The following is an 18,493-nucleotide window of genomic DNA, read 5'->3' on the forward strand; positions in this document are numbered from 1 at the left end:
CCATTTTTCTTTTCTTCTTTTTCCATATGTTATGTTGGTTCTAATATTTATTGAAATGAAATTTTATGTCTGTTGTATCTAATAATGAAAAATGTAGGCTCATATTTTGTCTCTCTAAACTTCATTTTTCTAGTAATCCACTTATATTGTATTTTTAAAAGTATCAGTGTGTGACTGGAATCTTTTAAAAGCTGGTCTTGTATCACAGATTGTGTGAAGAGCATGAACTTAAAGGATCGTGAATAAGGACATGGTAAAATACATTATAGTCCATTCAGAATACCATTATTCCATCTAAAAGAATGAGTTCCATTTATAAATATTCATTTAAAAATATTTCCAGGATATATTAAAACAAATCAAGATGCAAAATAGTAAGTCTAATATGGTTCCATCTTCTCTATACTATCTACCAAAAAAATTCAGGTAAAGCAAATAAAACTACATATAACCCACATTTTCAGCATACCTTTGAATTTCAAATTACTCGTAAGCAAGAAATACCAATTTTGAACAGACAAAATTACCTCCAGAAAGAAAAAGTCCCATCCTAAAACTTAAAATACATAATATGAATAGGAAATATCCACTAAACTTATGTCGATCACAAGGAGGCATCATCCATAGACGAAAAAGAGAAAAAAGGAGAGGAAGAGAAAAAAGGAGAGGAAGAGAAAAAAGGAGAGCACATACTCTTGGCCACTGGGTAGTGAAGGAAAAGAAAAACTGGATAAATTAAGAACTGTATAGAAACAAAAGAGAACCAAACACACCAACACCATCCCACCTCAAAATTTAATAAGGGGCACTGAAGAAAAGTCCAAAAAAATATTCAAGACAACAGAAAATAAAATGTGAAAGGGAATAAAAATGATCTGAGAGAAAGTGACTGAAACAATATGGGCAAAGATGATCCAGTAAGTGCATAATTAGGGTCTCTGAAGAAGAAAACAAAACAAAGAGAAAACTATAATTTTAAAAAAATAATTATAATCAAAGAAAACTTAACAAGGAAAAAAAAAAAGACCTGAATTGATCTACATATTCAAAGTACCCACATTTACCTCTGAAAATGAACCATGAACACTTTCCAGACATATACTAGAAAACCTACTGAACCCTAAAGGTAAAGAAAATTCTTAAAGCATTCAGACCAACAAAAAAGCTTGATCACTTACAAAAAAAAGGAAAATACATTCAACTTTTCAAATGCAACATACAAAGCAAAAAAACAAGGCAACATTTTAAAGAAACTTAGGGGGAAAATTTTTAAACCAAGGACTTTGAACTTCATCAAGCAGTCTTTCATATATTGAGATGAAAAATAGTGTCAAATCTGCAAGAACTCAGAAAATACATATTCACAAGGCCTTCTTAACAAATCTGATAAAAAACAAGCATCAATCAACTAAAAAATGGTTAGAGAAACTCTTGGCGAAAGAACTGACAGCGAATATTTAATAAATTTCAGATCTATATGAAAACAAAAATAGAGATGAGTATAGAAGAAAAACATGTAAATGTTATATACTCTAGTAATATAGAAATGATGCACCTAATAAATGAGAAGATGGAAGAGAAAGAAAAAGTTCATTGACTACTGCATGGGCTATAAGTGAAAGTCAAAAGAGAAAACTAAAAATGCAGAAACAGTTAGATGGTAGTTTTTAATTAAATATAAATAGTCTAAACACACCAGTTTAAAAAAGAGAAACTGTCAGATTGTATAAAAATAGAAACACCAAACCATGTCATCATAAATAAATATACTTAATTTGTTTCTAGTTTCAACAGATACCAAATACAGAAGCACTGTTGTCTACATTTGGTGACAATATGTTCTGAAACAAAAATTAAGACATTGTCCAAGACAAAGGATTTTTATAATCTTCAGGGTATAAGAAAGTCTTGCAATAGTTTACATGATGAAATAACAAAACTTCTGGATTATTTCTATGGTTCAGGAGACCAAGAGATAGAACAACTGAAGTTGAGGCTGTTCATAAAATCCCAGAATAACCTGTTTTTAACTATTTAAATCAAGTTGAAAAAACAACTTGAAAGACAATGATTAGTTGGCCATTTTTTTTAAGAAGCTAATCTAGTTTAAGGTTTATAGTACCACAGGAAAACATGTCTAATGCCCTTAACTAAAAAAGGGTTTGCTAAAATATATGCTGCATAAGAGCAGAACGTCTCTGTTTTGTTCATCACTGTATGTCCAGCCCCTAAAAGTATCTGACCCTCAGTAGGTGCTCAATGATGTTGAATGCTGAATAAATGCTGAATAAACCTACGAAAAAAATGAAAACTTAAGTATTACCAATTTGAAGACTTATAAACATATTAACTTTAGATTAAAATCTTTAATGTTAATATCTACACAAAAGAATCTGCTGAGAGATAGAACATATTCACTGAATCAATAAGCTATTTTTTGTAGGAAAAACACTGCAGCAGTACCTAAGCTAGAAAAAAAAAAATGCTTCTGGGCTTACAGCTGATTTTAATTTAAGAGCACAGAGTGATATCAAAGCTATCTTTTTTAAAAGAGTGAGCAGATACTAAAAGCAAAACAAACGCTTTGAGAGTCAAAAAACTATTCTCTAAGAAATGGGAAAACAGCAGACGGGAATATATCTTCCAATTTCTAGGAAAGCAGACTTGTATCTAACCGAAATACTTCAAAGTGACAACTGAGAATCTTGTAAATGGAGAACTAAAGATTGAAAAAGACAAGAATAAGTAAATCTGATTCATCAACTGGTCCCATGAACTGTTTTGGTACTGACAAAATCTAATTGGTTACAGACCCTTGTGGGCATCATCTTTCAGGCAGTGAGGCAGATGCTTCAACCAGTATCAAAGGAGTGATTTTGTGATACAGCACACTTTTTGTAATCTCATATAAACGTGTGTCTTACAATATAAGTCTACCAGCTTTAAAGAGTAATAGGTTTGAGATGAGTGAATTTCTTACTTCCTCTAACATACTATATTAAGAAGTACTTTGCATCTAGAAACGGTATAAATTTTAAAAGACTAACTGGAAATTTATACCCAACTACATTTTGTCATCAAGTAAAGCTTTTTAATATGAGTAATAATAACAGTTACCCTATACTGCATACTTACTATGTGCCAGGCACTCTATATACATTATATCATTTAATTTCTCTCAAAGTTCCTGTGAGAAGAGTATCACTGACCCCATTTCATAAATGAGAAAAGTGAGGCTCAGTGTAAGGTCAGGAATAAAACTAGCTCTGTGCAACCATAAAACTCCAAGTATTCTTTTTCTTTTCCTTTGGGTTTTTATTATTTTATTTTAAAATAGAAGAATGTAAGAGAAGACAACTAATAAGGTTCTTGTCCACATAGGTCAGTTAGTGGCCACGTAAATCCCTAACAGCCTGAGACTATATCCTGAACATTTATAAAATCAGTTATCATTTACTGAAGTACCACACTCTAGGAAATACAACTTATGTAATCTCTAATTCTCACAACAATCCTACAGAGTAAGTATTAGTAGTTTTACACATAAGAGTAAAAAGTTTAGAAAGGTCACATAGTAAATGGCAATTTAAACACAACAGCAGAGTTTGCAAAAGCTCATCTCTGCTGTCTTAGGGACATGGTAAGAGTGAAAATAGGAAAATGGATCAGCCCAAGTAACTACTCACCGAAACCAAGCTGTGACAAACCCCAGTGATGTTAGGTTTGTGCCATTATCTTTACATTAAAATGAAAGCCAAAAAACAAACAAATGAGGGGAAAAAAAAGATATTTCCTGGCTTCTTTTGCACCGGGAACTAGGACATTTTCTTAAAGAAATATTCAAAGAAATAAAACAGCACCAACAAGTAAAACCTAATACAGATATTTTTTGAGACTGCCTACTAATACAAGCCAACCACTATTTTTAGGTATTCAAAATAAAAAGTTTCTGCCAGCCAGAAAATCACGGTCCAATGATGAAGGCAGAAAAACACAATGGCAATTTCGAAACAGTGTGACAACTAATACTACAGAAGTATAGGTTCTATGGAACAGATGACTAATTGACAGATGACTAATTGACCCAGTCTTGGAAAATCTGCAAGGATCTCCAAAGGAATTGCTATCAAAGCTGAAAAATAAATTGGAGTTAGCACTGTCAGTTCAAAGAACAAAAGAAATAAATAATTCATTCGATTTTCAACTCACAATGCTAAATAGATGTGTTCTCTAAAATGACTCTACAAACTACTACTTTACATTCTGAAACAAACAAAAAAGGTCTTTTTGAAAAATACCAAGACATTAAAAAAACGTAAGTATATATTAAATATTAGTTGGTAGCCAAGTTTTATGACCAGGTGCTAGTAAATCTTAAAGAACAATTAATTCCTTTACTATTTAAACTGTGGCAGGACTTAAAAAATGAAGTTTCCCTTCTATTTTATAACATAAACCTGAAACTAAAATCTGATAAATACCCGAAAAAAAAGACAATTATGTAAAATCAATGCCACTAGGAATACAGATGCAAAACTCCTGATATACTGAGAAAGAAAATTCAATATTATGTTAATGTAATACATCATGACCAAGTAAGATTTTCTCCAGAAATGCAAATATGTTCCAACATTAGAAAATGTACCAATTAAATATATTAACTAATTAAAAGAGAAAAACTATACCATCATCATCTTGCTAATTAAAGGCATTCAATTAAACATCCATTCCTAAAAATATTAATAGCTAATAAGCAATTAAAGGATATTTCTGTTATATAATAAAAATATGAAACAAAAGCAAATATGAGAATACTTTTACAGTTAAGAAGTATTCAAAATCAAGATGAAGGTGTACTCTACCACTGATATCAATCAACATTATTCTGGAGGCTACAGTCAATGAAACATTTTTTGCAATGAAACAAAAAAATTAGGTATAAGTACTAGAAAGAAAGAGAAAATGAGCATTATTAGCAAATACAAATACCTACCTAAAAAAACCAAGATAATCAACTAAACAATTATTTCAAAAATATGTGACAGATCAATGGAACAAAATTAAAAATCCAAAAACAAACCCATTTATAGACAAGATTTCAGTTTACAATAAAGGTAAAATTTCAAATCTTTGGAGAAAGAACAGATTATAGAAAAACACTGGAGAAGTGTCTAACCACAGAGACCCAATTTTCCAATATATACATACTGTTTAGAGGTACATATAAATGTGGTACAATCGTAAAGATAATTGTAAAGAAAAACAAATATAGTGGTTACCTTTAGATGGATGGAAAGGGAAGCAATTGGGGAGGATCACACTAAATCAAGAGGGTTTATAAGGTGGCGAATACAGGTATTCAGATCATTTTTTTAAAACTATGCATTTACATTTTATGCACTCTTCTGTATGTATATTTGACCATTTTAACAAAGTTAATGAGATAGATCTATATGTGCTATTACAGAAAGATCTCCAAAAATATTAAGTGAAAAAGCAAAATAGTATGTGTAGCATTCCTTTCCTGTAGAAGTCTTTATTGATGGTAAATGACTAAAGAATTTTTTCTGGAATAATACAAAAGAAATTATTACCTTTCATTAAATGTACACTGAGGTATACATCTTTATATTATACCTTTCTATATTGTTTTGTTTTCTAACAGCTTTGACCTGTTTTTGTTGTTTTGATTTTTTAATATGTATGTATGTAACTTTTCAACATATCTCTACATATATAACTATTTTATTTTTGTTAATATTAAGACTGGTTATCCAAGTGGTAGAATTGATGGGACTATTTTGTTTTCTTCTTTATACTTTTACATATTAAAAGAAACTATTTAGATAAAATCCTAATTAAAAACTAGACTATGAGGAAATTTTTTAAAAAATATATACCCAACAGAGATATAAAAAAATGTTCAATCTTGCTGATTATTTAAAATATATAACTTTTTGATTATCAAACTGGGAAAAATAAAAAAAGTGGTAATAGTCTTGGCAAGAGGACAAAGAATGCACTGCTGTTAAGAATATAAATGAGATTAGATTGCAATGGTTCCAATAGGGTATACCATATTAAAATTCTGAACTGACATTGCAGGGATTGAGTCACAGATTTTTAAGCAATCAAGTACAATAATCTAAAAACTTTAATTAATTTAAATTTAAATAGCTACAGGTAGCTAGTTGCACAGAAAGGTGGAGTAAGCTAAGTGAAATGTAGAGGGTAAAAAGTGAAGGCAGAGAAGCAAGTTCTGGGTCTATTAGTAAGAACTCAAACAACAGATGATCAAGAAAAGTAGATATGAAAGGATGATCTGCGTTTAAAAGATAAAAACTAAAGGATGTGGTGAATGACTAGGTATAAAAGATGAGAAAGAAGAAAGAGTTAAAGATAAATCTGAGGGTTGGCTCCATACTGTAGTGATTAGCACGTCTGCTTTACACACAGAAGGTCCTGGGTTCGCACCCCAGGTGGAGCCACAGACCATATCCCGGATGCGCCTGGCCCCGGGTGCACACCACAAGCACGTGGGAGGAGACACTTTGCCTTCAGAGATCCAGTTCTTAAGGGGAGATAGCAACATTCGTAGGTCAGGGGTGAAATTGGGGGAAAATTAAAGAGGGGGGAAAAAATAAAATAAAAAAATAAAAATAAATAAATTTTAAAATTTTTTTTAAAAAGATAAATCTGAGCTTTATATTTTGAGGCAACTGAGTATTTCTACCACAAATGAGATATAAGATAAAGAGAAGTCAGAGAAAAAAAAAAAATGACTTAGTTCACTGCCTTATTGGATGTGACCTATAGGAAAGTGGAACTCTCCAATAAATGAATGAAAATAGGAAACAAAGGAGACATTAAGCTCTAGAGAGCACTGTCAAATGAAGCTTTCTACAATTAACAGATGAATGGATAAAGATGATATGGTATATACATACAATGGAATATTATTCAGCAATAAAAAAGAATGAAATCTTGTGACAACATGGATGGACCTAGAGGTTATTATGCTAAGTGAAATAAGCCAGAAAAAGACAAATATATGATTTCTCTCACATGCGCAATCTAAACAAAAATACACAAATCAGAAACAGACCCATAGAGAACAATGATAGTTGCCAAAGGGGAGGAGGGTAGGGGGATGGGAATAAAAAAAGGTTTCTACAATTAGGTTTCTACAATTAGTACAGTTCTAAAGCTGTACTACCTAATATAGCAGACCAATACAGATTCATGTGGCTTTGATCACTTGAAATGTGACTAGTGTAACAAAGGAACTAATTTTTACTTTTACTGAACTTTAATTAATTTAAATTTAAATAGCTACAGGTAGCTAGTTGCTACCGTATTGGATAAAGTATATCTAGAGACTTAAAGAATATTTATATCACTTTCCAGACACGTGAAAATTAAGATTTATATTTGATGTAGATTGTTCAAATAGTTTTAAAATATCATATTGAATTAATAATATTACAAAACAGAGGAACTATAATCCATCCTTAGCCAAACAGTATGATTATTTTCTCTTAAGTAATTCTTAATTCCATTTATAAATCGAATTGAAGCTGAATAAAAATTACCTGGTCAGGCAAGCTGGCATTAAGGTTTAGTCACAAAACAAACCAATCTTGATTAAGAAAGCCTAGTTTGAGACCTAGAGCTCCACTCTTCAGAATACTGACCTCTCCATCACTATCAGATATCACAATGAATGCATCCTCAAGTTTACGCTTCCTCTTCAAATTGACAGGACTGGTAGTTTCTACATCTTTCTTTTCCAGATTCTGAACTTCAGAGGCTTCTTTAACTTTTTTCTTTCTCCGTGGCATCCTTTTGTCTGAAATACAAGGACAAATAGGATAAGTTTTCTAGATTCTATTTGTAATTTAGTCATGTAAAAGTAAAAGATAACCATCTAAAAAAAGTAAAAAGATAGATTTCTGGACTTTTCCACTAATTAAAATTTGTATTTTTCCTATAGAAGAAAATATATAAATCTCATCTCTTTAGTGAAATTTCTATAGGAATAATACAATGATTTATCCTAGTTCCTTAAATATTAACTCAGAAAATTGGTTTTCTTGACTATATATTATAGTTTATCTACAATATTTTTTAAATACCAATGCCTCAACCTGACAAAGGACATCTCCAAAAAGTCCACAGCTAATATCATACTTAAAGGTAAAAGACTGAATGCCTTCTCTTTAAGATAGTAACAAGACAAGAATGCCTGCTCTCATCATTTCTCCTGAACATTATACTGGAGATTCTAGACAGGTCAATTATTCAAGAAGAAGAAATAAAAGACATCCACATTACAAAGGAATAAGTAAAACTACTGCCATTTGCAAATGGTATGATCTTGTATTAAAAAAAAAAAACTAAGAAATCCACAAAAAACTTATAACTAATGAACGAGGTCAGTAAGACTGCAGGATACAAGGTCAATTTACAAAAATCATTTGTATTAAACAATCCGATAATGAAATTTTAAAAATTCAATTTCTAATAGCATCAGAAATAATAAAATGCTTAGGAACAAATTTAACAAATGAAGTGTAAGATTTGTACCTGAAAACTTAAAAATATATTATTGAAAAAAAAGATCTAAATAAATGCAAAGACATCTATTGTTCATGAATTGGAAGTCTCAATATTGTTAAGACAGCAATATTCCCCAAATTGCTCTACAGATACAAAATAATCCCTAATAAAATCCCTGTTGGAGTTTATTGTGGAAATAGACACGCTGATCCTGAAATTCACATGGAAACATAAAGGTCCCAGTATAGCCAAAGCAATCTTGAAAAAAAAAAGGAAAAAGTTGAAGAACTCACAGATCTCGATTTCAAAACTACAAAGCTACAGTTTTAAGACACTGTGGCAATGGTACAAGGATAAAGATTAATGGAACAGAACTTAAAATCCAGAAAAAAACCACACATTTACTATCAATTTTCGACAAAGGTGCCAAGATAATTCAATGCAGAAAGTATAGTCTTTTCAACAAATGCAGATATCCACAGGCAAAAGTATGAAATTGGACCTTTACGTCACACATACGAAATGTTGCAAACAAACAGATCAAAGACCTAAATGTAAGATTCAGGTAAAATTCTTAAGTGAAACACAATCATAAATTTCTGTGATCTTGACTAGGCAATAGTTTGTTATATATGACATCGAAAGTATAAGCAACAAAAAGAATAGATAAATTGGGCTTCATCTAAATTAAAAACCTTAATATAAAGGTGCTACAATCCATGATATCAAGAAAGTGAAAGGAAAAAAATGGAAAAAAATTTGCAAATCATCTACATAATAAAGTAATTGTATCCAAAATATAAAGAACTCTTGCAACTCAATAGTAAAACAGCAAATAAACCAATTTTAAAAATTGGTAAAGAATCTAAACAGACATTTCTCCAGAGACAAATGGTCAGTAAGCACATGAAAAGATTCTCAATGTCATTAGTGATCAGGGAACTACAAAGCCCACTACGATGGCTATTTTTTTAAAAAAAGGGAAAATAACAATTGTTGAGGAAGATATGGAGAAACTGAAACCCCAGTACACTGTTGATGGGAATATAAAATGGTACAGCTCCTGTGGGGGAGGGGAGGAACGAATGATGTAATAATACACACTACAACATGAACGAACTTTGAAAACATGTTAAGTGAATGAACCAATCATAAAGGCCCAAATATTGTATGACTATTTATATGAAACATCCAGAATAGGCAAATCTGTAGAGACAGAAAGCAGATTAATATTACTAGGAGCTGGAAAAGAGGGAAATGTGGATTGACTGCTTAATGTCTATAGGGTTTTGAGAGGCATGATCGAAATGTTCGGGAATTATAAACTGGTAACAATTGCACAATAATTTGACTGTACTAAAAGCCACTAAATTGTACACTTTAAAATGGTTAAAATGTTAGGTTTTATGTTATGTGAATTTTACCTAAATTAAATTTTTAAAAAGCTCCCCAGATGATCTTATTTTATAATCAGAGTAGAGAATTACTGGCTTAGTCAATGATTTAAATAGAGCAACCTTAACTGTCTTATAAACCTCTCAAATAGTTTAAGACAGTTGTTACATCTCATTATCAAAAAGAATCTGTACAATCTTAGCATTAAAGGAGGACAGTAATACACCCACATGCTTCTATTACAGGGTCATTTACAAAATCATTTCCTATTCTTAGATGAATAAACACATCTAATAAATAAAAAAATTTCTTTTCTATTCGTAATGCATATTCTTAAATGATTTAAGTCTTGAAGAAACAGCAGAAATCACATAGAAAAAATTTAAACTACATATAAATTTTTTAATTCTGTATTTAAACATCTAAAGTAATTACAGAATTAGAGAAATATAGTATATATAAAGACGGGTTAGCTATCTATTATATAAAAAGTACATATAAATTGATCCTCCCATATTTCTCATTAACCTATTTCCACCATTACCCTAGTCCAAGCTACCAACAACTCTCATGTGGACAACTGTAAAAGCCTCTTAAGTGGGTTCCTTACTTTTATTCTTTCCCCACTCCAATCTGCTCTACACACTGAAGCTGTTAATTTTTCAAACTGCAAATCTTAAATTATTCCACTACTTAAAAACTTCAACATCTCACTGCTTTCATAGTTTTGCCCTTAACATGGTCTACAATATATGCCCTATATTACTGAATTCCTGCCAGATTTCAGATTTTCTCTAAGCTCTCCCTCAGTTCTTAAGCCACAGCCATACTCCTTTCTTCCCACAGGGCCTCTGCACATGCTCCTTCTGCCTGGAAGATTCCACCAACACCTTTACCTATTTTATTCCCTCTCATCCTTGAGATCTCAGCTCAATTATGAGCTTCTCAGAGAAGTCTTCCTTGAACACTAAAATTAGTCAACTATCTCTACTACATATTGAGTGCACCATGGACCTCACCTTCAAAATGTTATCACGGTTGTAATTACACGTGTGCGATTTTGAAGGCAATACACTTTTCTTTCCCAATAGACTGTAGACTTCAGAAAGGTAAGGGTAATCTACCCAGCACCTAGCACATTTTCTGGGAATTAGTAGGTGATCATTATATACTTATTAAATAAATTAATTAAACAAAATTTAGAACAATTAACCTAAAGTGGTAAAATTATAGATATTTTTGTCCTTTACTCAAACTCAAACTCTTGCTAGGTTTATAATTTTAAAATAATATTCAAAAAATCTTGCTGCATTTTGTACATTTTGTTAAATTCATTTTTGAGTAATTAAAGAAAGAAATCAAAATTCTAAATAAATGTGAGACATCATGCTCATGGATTGGAAGACTCAACAGAGTAAAGATGTCAATTCTTCCCAAATTCATGTTAGACTTAATGTAATTCTTATAAATATCCCAGCAAGATTTCTTGTAGACTTAGGCAAGCTTATACTAAAATGTATATGGAAAGGCATAGGCCCTAGAATAGCTTAAACAATCTTGACAAAAAAGAATAAAGTGGAAGGAATTACCCTACTAAATATCAAGGCTTACTATAAAGTTATAGTAATCAAGACAGTATGGTATTGGTGGAAGAAGGGACAAAAAGATCAATGAAGCAGAATAAAGAACTCAGAAATGGATCAAAAATATGTTCAAACTCATTTTTGACAAAACTTCAAACCCAATTCAGTGGAGGAAGCCTTTTCAAAAAAGGAACATCCACAAGCAAAAAAAATAATGAACCTTGACCTAAAAGTCACACTTTATACAAAATTAACTCAAAATTAATCATATTAAAACTACAATGAGATAGTACTACGCTCTTGTCAGAAGAGGTAAAGTTTTAAAATAGTCACACCACCAGATGCTGACAAATATGCAGAGAAACTGGCACACTCATATAATGCTGGTGGGACTGTAAAATGGTACAACCACTACAAAAACAGTTTTGGCAGTTTCTTTAAAAACTGGACATGTAGCGGGTCCCAGCAGCTGCCAAGCAGCCCAGCAGCCCAATTTCCCAAAGGCACCCAGCAGGCGCCTGCCACCACAATGCCCAAGAGGAAGGTAAGCTCCACCAAGATGGCAGCAAAGGAGGAGCCCAAGAGGTTGGCTAGGTTGTCAACTAAACCTGCTCCCGCAAAAGTGGAAATGAAGCCAAGGCAGCAGGAAAGGATAAATCAGCGAAGTGCAAACAAAAGGGGAAAGTAAAGCAAATGGAAAACAGGCAGAAATGGCTAACCACAAATCTAAAGCAGATTTAACCTGCAGAAAACAGAAACTGAAAACAAGGAGATTCCAGCCTTTTTGATGAAGGAGAGAAAGAAGCCAAATCTAATTAATATCATATACTGTGTCTTATCAGTGGTCCCTGTCTCCCTTTCTGTACAATCCAGAGGAACATTTTTATCAACTATTTTGTAAATGCTAACTTTTTTAAGGAAGAGGGAATTCCACCTCAACCCATTTTTTAGGTGTAAATGATAACATTTTGAAGGTGAAATAATTTACTGGTCGTTTATTTTTTGGTCAACCAGTAAATAGTGGGATATTGAATATAGAAGGCTTTGATGGTCTTGAGTGTCAGCTTAACATTCCATAGATGGGTGTGGTTTTACATCGTATAATACAAGGCACACTAAATAGCAATTTGGAGTCAATCATGCATTTAATATGTCTTGAACACTTTAAATTACTCCTTTCCCCATGTTTTTGGTAGAACTGTTTCCTAAAGAAATCCACTTCTTGATTTTGGCTCTCCCTGTCAGAATTTCGTGCACTCTAATATCTTTGTCGGGTAGTCAAGTTTCCCTGATAATTTGTTAATATGCTGTGTAAGATTGAAAATTTGATTATGTAGTGTATATGATATTAAGTTGTGAATTAGTGGGACTTTGATATAACAGCATATTAACATTTGAAGATATTGGTACTTCATATTCTATTAAGGAAAATTAGCCTCCAAATTTAAGCTGGAAAGTCACTGGAATAACTAAGATTCACAAGTATATGACTTTTTAGGTTTTTGATACATACGTTAAGAATTATGTACAAATTGAAATGCCTGTGTACTTATCCTCAAAACAACCAATAAAATCTTGACTATGAAAGAAAAAACTGAACATGCAACTTTCAAATAACTCAATAATTGCACAAATAACTCAATAATTGGCACTTATCTCAAAGAAATAAAAATTATGTTCACATACAACCTGTACACAAATGTTCACAGAAGCTTTATTTATAACAGCCCAAAACAGAAATCCATCCAATATCCTTCAACAGGTGAATGGCTTAACTGTGGTGTATATACACAGTGGAACATACCCAGCAATAAAAAGGAATGAACTACTGATTCATACAGCAACTTGGTTGACTCTTTAGGGAATTATGTTGAGCAAAAACAGCCAAGCCCAAAATGATATATACTATATGACTCCATTTATAAAACATTTTTGAAATGACAAAATTTTAGAAATACAAACAAGATTAATGGTTTCCAAGGTTAGGGACAGGAGAGGGTAGGTGCAAGAGGGAGGTGGATGTGGTTAGGAAAGGGACACTTGTGGTGTTGAAACTTTCTTGACTATGGTGATTAACACACAAATCTATATAGATGATAAAATTATAAAATATTAACACTACACACAGAAACATCCAAATGTACACAAGTAAAATGGGGGAAATCTAAACAATCCCTGGATTCTATCAATGTCAGTATCATGGTTGTGTTGAGAGAATTTGGGATTCCAGTTCAAGATAGTGTGTTAGATGATCCTGCACTCACCTCTTCCCAGGACACACCAAATCTACACCTAGGTAGAGAACAATTGCCGCTGGGGGAAAAAAACAAAAACAAAAACAAAAACTAGCCAAGCAACTCCTACTCATCAGGCAAACTGAGCAAATCTCACTTCGAAGCAGATAGGAAAGTCTAGAACACAATCTCACCATAAATTCTGCCCCCAACACAGGGGCCCTCAGTGAGGAAGTAACTAAAACCCCCAAGCTTCCCTGAGAAGCGAAGGGTCTGAAACAGAGTAGCTGAATAGATTTTATTTTTTTTTAAAGACCCATCTAAATGCAGCCTACAAGAGATTCACTTCAGATAAAAGGACACACAGACTGAAAGAAAAGGGATGGGAAAAGATACCGAATTGAGTCTGGTAACTGAAAGCCCAAGAGTGACTACCACTGCAAAGTGACAGAGTAGAGAGAGAAAGAGATGAGTACAGAATAGTGCTAAATATTTTAACTTAGATGAAAGGAATGGGGGTGGGGTGGGAAGGGGAGGCAGAAAAGATGTCAGAACTATGAGGAAACTTAGTTAAGCAGTGTCAGACACTAATTTGGCAAGATGGCTGCTGAAATGAAAGTTGAGAAGCAGCACATGGATTGGATGTTAAGGATATTTTTGATGATTCTAAAGAGAGGGCAGATTCAGATTCTACAGCCTATTATCTACAAAAAACCCACAGTTAATATACTTAATGGTGAAAGACTAAAAGCTTTTCCCTTAGATCAGGTACAAGACAAAGATGTCTATTTTCACTACTTTTTTCAACATTGTATTGAAGGTTCTAGCCAGCACAACTAGGCTAAAAAAAAGAAAAGGCATCCAGATTGGAAAGGAAGAAGTAAAACTATCTCTATTCTCAGGTGCAAAGATATTGTATTTAGAAAATTCTAAGGAATCCTCTAAAAAATTGTTAAAATAAACAAGTTCAGCAGGTTACAGGATACAAGATCAATAAACAAAAATAAATTGTATTTCCATACACTTACAATAAACAATCTGAAAGTGAAATTAAGAAAATTTTATTTACAACAGCATTATAAAGAATAAAATATTTAGGCAAAACTTTAACAAAAGACCTGCAAAACTTATGCTCTGAAAACTATAAAACATTTTGAAAGTAATTAAAGACGATCTAAATAAATGGAAAGACATCCCATGTTAAAGAATCAGAAGACTTAGTATTAAGATGTCAATACTCCTAAAATTGACATACGGATTCAACGCAATCCCTAATTAAATACTAGGGTTTTTTTTTTGTGAAAATTGATGAGCTGATCCTAAAATTCACAGAGAAATTCAAGGGTCCCAGAATAGTCCAAACAATCTTGAAAAAGAAAGAACAAAAAGAGAGGACTCATACTTCCCGATTTCAATACCTACCACAAAGCTATAGTAATCAAGACAGTGTGGCACTGACAGAAAAATTAACATATAGATCAATGGAATAGAATTGAGAGCCCAGAAATATATGTTCACATCTATAGTCAACAGATTTTCAACAAGGGCACCAAGACCATTCAATAGGGAAAGAATGGTCTTTCTAAAATGTGCCAGGAAAACTGTAGATGCAAAGGAATAAAACTGGATCCCTACCTCACACCATATAAAAATGAACTCGAAATGATCGCAGACTTAAATTTAAGAGCTATAATTCTAAAACTCACAGAAGAAAAATATGCATAAATCTTCATGAACTTGAATTAGGTAATGGTTTCTTAGATATAACATCAAAAGCACAAGCAAAAAAAGAAAAACTAGATAAACTGGACATGATCAAAAATTAAGAATTTTTATGCTTTAAGGACACTATCAAGAAAGTAAAAGGATAGCCCACAGAAGAAAATTTTTGCAAAGTACGTATCTCTGATAAGGGACTTGTGTCTAGAATACATTGTAAAACAAAACAAACAAACAAAACCCTTACATCTCAAAACTAAAAATGCAAATAACCCAATAAAAATTAGCCAAATGATCTAAGTACACATTTCTCTAAAGATTTACAAATGGAGAATAAGCACATGAAAAGATGCTCTACATTATTAGCCATCAATGAAATACAAATCAAAACCACAATACCACTTTACACCCACCAGAATAACTATAATTAAAAAGACATATAAAGTACCAAGTGTAAGCAAGAATGTGGAGAAACTGAACTCTCATAGGTACTGGTGAATATGTAAAATAATGAAGCCTCTTTGGAAAACAATCTAGCAGTTCCTCAAAATGCTAAAATTAAGAGTTACAATACAACTCAGCAATTCCACTCCTAGGTAAACAGCCAAAAGAAATTAAAACTTACAACAAAATATTGTACACAAATGTACGTACATAGCATTATTCATAAGAGCCCTAAACTGGAAAGAACGCACATTTCCAACTGATGAAGGACTAAAATATGATATATCTACACACCAGAATAATATCCAGCAATAAAAAAGAATGAAGTACTGACCCATGCAACATGGATGAAGCTTGAAAACATCATGCTAAGTGAAAGAAGCCAGTTCCAAAGGACCACATATTGCATGATTCCATTTATATGAAATATACATATTGGTAAATCTGTAGAGACAAAAAGCAGACTAGTGATTCCTTAGGGCTGAGTGGGATTGAGTACTGATGGCTTAGGAGTGTGGAATTTCTCTTTGGGGTGATAAAAATGTTCTAAAATTGAGTTTATGATGGTTATATGACTGTGAAAATACTCAAAGCCATTGAATTGTACACTTAAGTGAATGAATTGCATGGTATATGAATTATAGTTCAATAAAGCTGTTAAAATAATTAACGTATGATGACCAAGTCAGAACACTGGTTACCTCTGAAGAGTACTAATTGGGAAAGGGCACAAGGGAGCATTCTAGGGTGCTGAAAATGTTCTGTATCTTGATTTGAATAGTAGTTATTTGGACGTACACATTGAGCAATATAGTTAAGATGGGTTCTCTTCACTATATTAAATACCTTTTTAAAAGTTTTTTAGTAATTAATATTTGTGAATGTTTTAATTAAAACTCATAAAAACCTAAGAAGTAAATATAAAGAAACATAGTTCAGAGAACTTGCCTGAAGTCACAAAGCAGAAACCTGCACTTGTCTCATCCCCGAAATCTGACTCCAATACTCTATGCCTTAATCTTTAAACTTCTAACTACAACTGCTCCCTGATGTACAGCATGCACACATAAATATTTGCTGAATAGCATAAAGTGCACATTAAATTATTAAATTGTATATAAAGACAAATAAGGACAAAAGTATTATAGAAGAAAGCAATATGGAGGATAACAAAACTTAAGGTGATCCTTGAATCTAAGAGAATAGCATGAGTAGGGCTTTGAAGCAGGACTTAGAATGGGGGGAAAACTGGAGGACTCATAGTGCCCTAAGAAAACATCTTATATGGAATAGTTTCCACCTTATTAAATGTTTTCTGTATCCGAGTTATTTAAACCAATATGCTCCAATCAGATAGCAAGAGTAGCTAACCACCAAATATATGTATGTAATTTCTTAAAGATATATAAATTAAAAAAAAAAACTCTTTCCCTAGCACAGAACCACCGGTAAGCTCAAAGTGGTTTTCAAAGAATCACAGCAAATAAAGGATCAATAAGAAGCATTAAGTAGAGGCACCCCACAGATAGATTCCAAAATTCCAGTGGTTCATAAGATTTAGCCACAGTTTCCACAGTAATTCTAAGAGTAAAAAGGTCACAGTTCAGCCAATGACTTTTAATAATGAACAAGCAAGCCAGCATATACTTCGACTACTATTTAAATACCTACCCTTCAAAATGAAGAACTCACTAAAATAATAGCTTATCTTCAATTACTCGAACTGAGACTATAGAATGAATTACCACTAAGTGTCTGCAAAGGAGGAGTCTGGATGCCAACAGCCTCTTCATAATCATAACTGTTAGGAATAAAAGAACGCTCAAGCAGGAAAAGTGACCCGATAGTGAGACTTGTTATTTATTTTCACAAATAGCATTTTTTATAGTGTTCTTGAAAATCTCCAATTTGGATATTATTTGTCTTTTCCTCTCAGCCATCCATTATCTTGATCTATCTGAAGAACAATCACTGACAAGGTAATTTAAAATTCTGACATTCTACCTACCAAACCTGTCAAAATTCCATGGGTGAAAAGGGACCTTAACAATACTTCATGAATGATTGACTCTTACTCCTAAATAAGTAACTCTTCAAGAAATCTGGTACCAACCTCTTCATCACCTGATCAAATCAGCTTGTTTCTCTATTTTTAAAAAGAGAAGGTAAATATACACCTAACTACCTACTCATACACGCCTGATACTTTATTTCCCAGTTCACACTCAGGCGCAGTTCAGGACAAGTAACAACAGAATCCAAACACTTTGAGTAATAACTAGACTGTAGTTATTTATTTAGTCCTTGGACACTACTCTAGGTACCTCACACACATTAATTATAGAGGTTATTCCTCCCAATAACTCCATGTGGTATCATTATTTTACGCTATTTTTATAAACGATTATCACTATTTTACATGTTAGGAAAATTATTCAAAACCAGTTGGTAAGTGGTTACGCTGGTAAATAACTATATTGAGAATTGAAGCCCAATGTGTTTGATTCCAAAATGGACATTCTTTGATCCAACTACAAAGCACTTCCTCTTCCCTGACGG

The 18,493-nt window shown here is 32.4% G+C and overlaps 1 protein-coding gene across 11 annotated transcripts in view; it reads right to left on the reverse strand.

Annotated features, from left to right (window-relative positions):
• The window catches only part of UIMC1 (ubiquitin interaction motif containing 1), a 109,426-nt gene that overhangs the window by 61,037 nt on the left and 29,896 nt on the right, over positions 1-18,493 (reverse strand). For 5 of the 11 annotated variants that reach the window (XM_039880037.1, XM_039880036.1, XM_039880043.1 and 2 more), the window contains one exon: positions 7,695-7,849. In XM_039880037.1, coding sequence (XP_039735971.1) covers positions 7,695-7,841 — 147 coding nt within the window. In that variant the 5' untranslated portion in view covers positions 7,842-7,849. Of the gene's footprint in view, positions 1-7,694; positions 7,850-16,268; positions 16,316-18,493 lie in introns of those variants that run through there. The other 6 variants (XM_039880039.1, XM_039880035.1, XM_039880041.1 and 3 more) reach the window with 4 other exon arrangements.

Source organism: Pteropus medius, unplaced genomic scaffold (assembly GCF_902729225.1).
Source record: "Pteropus medius unplaced genomic scaffold, Ma_sr-lr_union100, whole genome shotgun sequence".
Lineage (NCBI taxonomy): Eukaryota > Metazoa > Chordata > Mammalia > Chiroptera > Pteropodidae > Pteropus > Pteropus medius.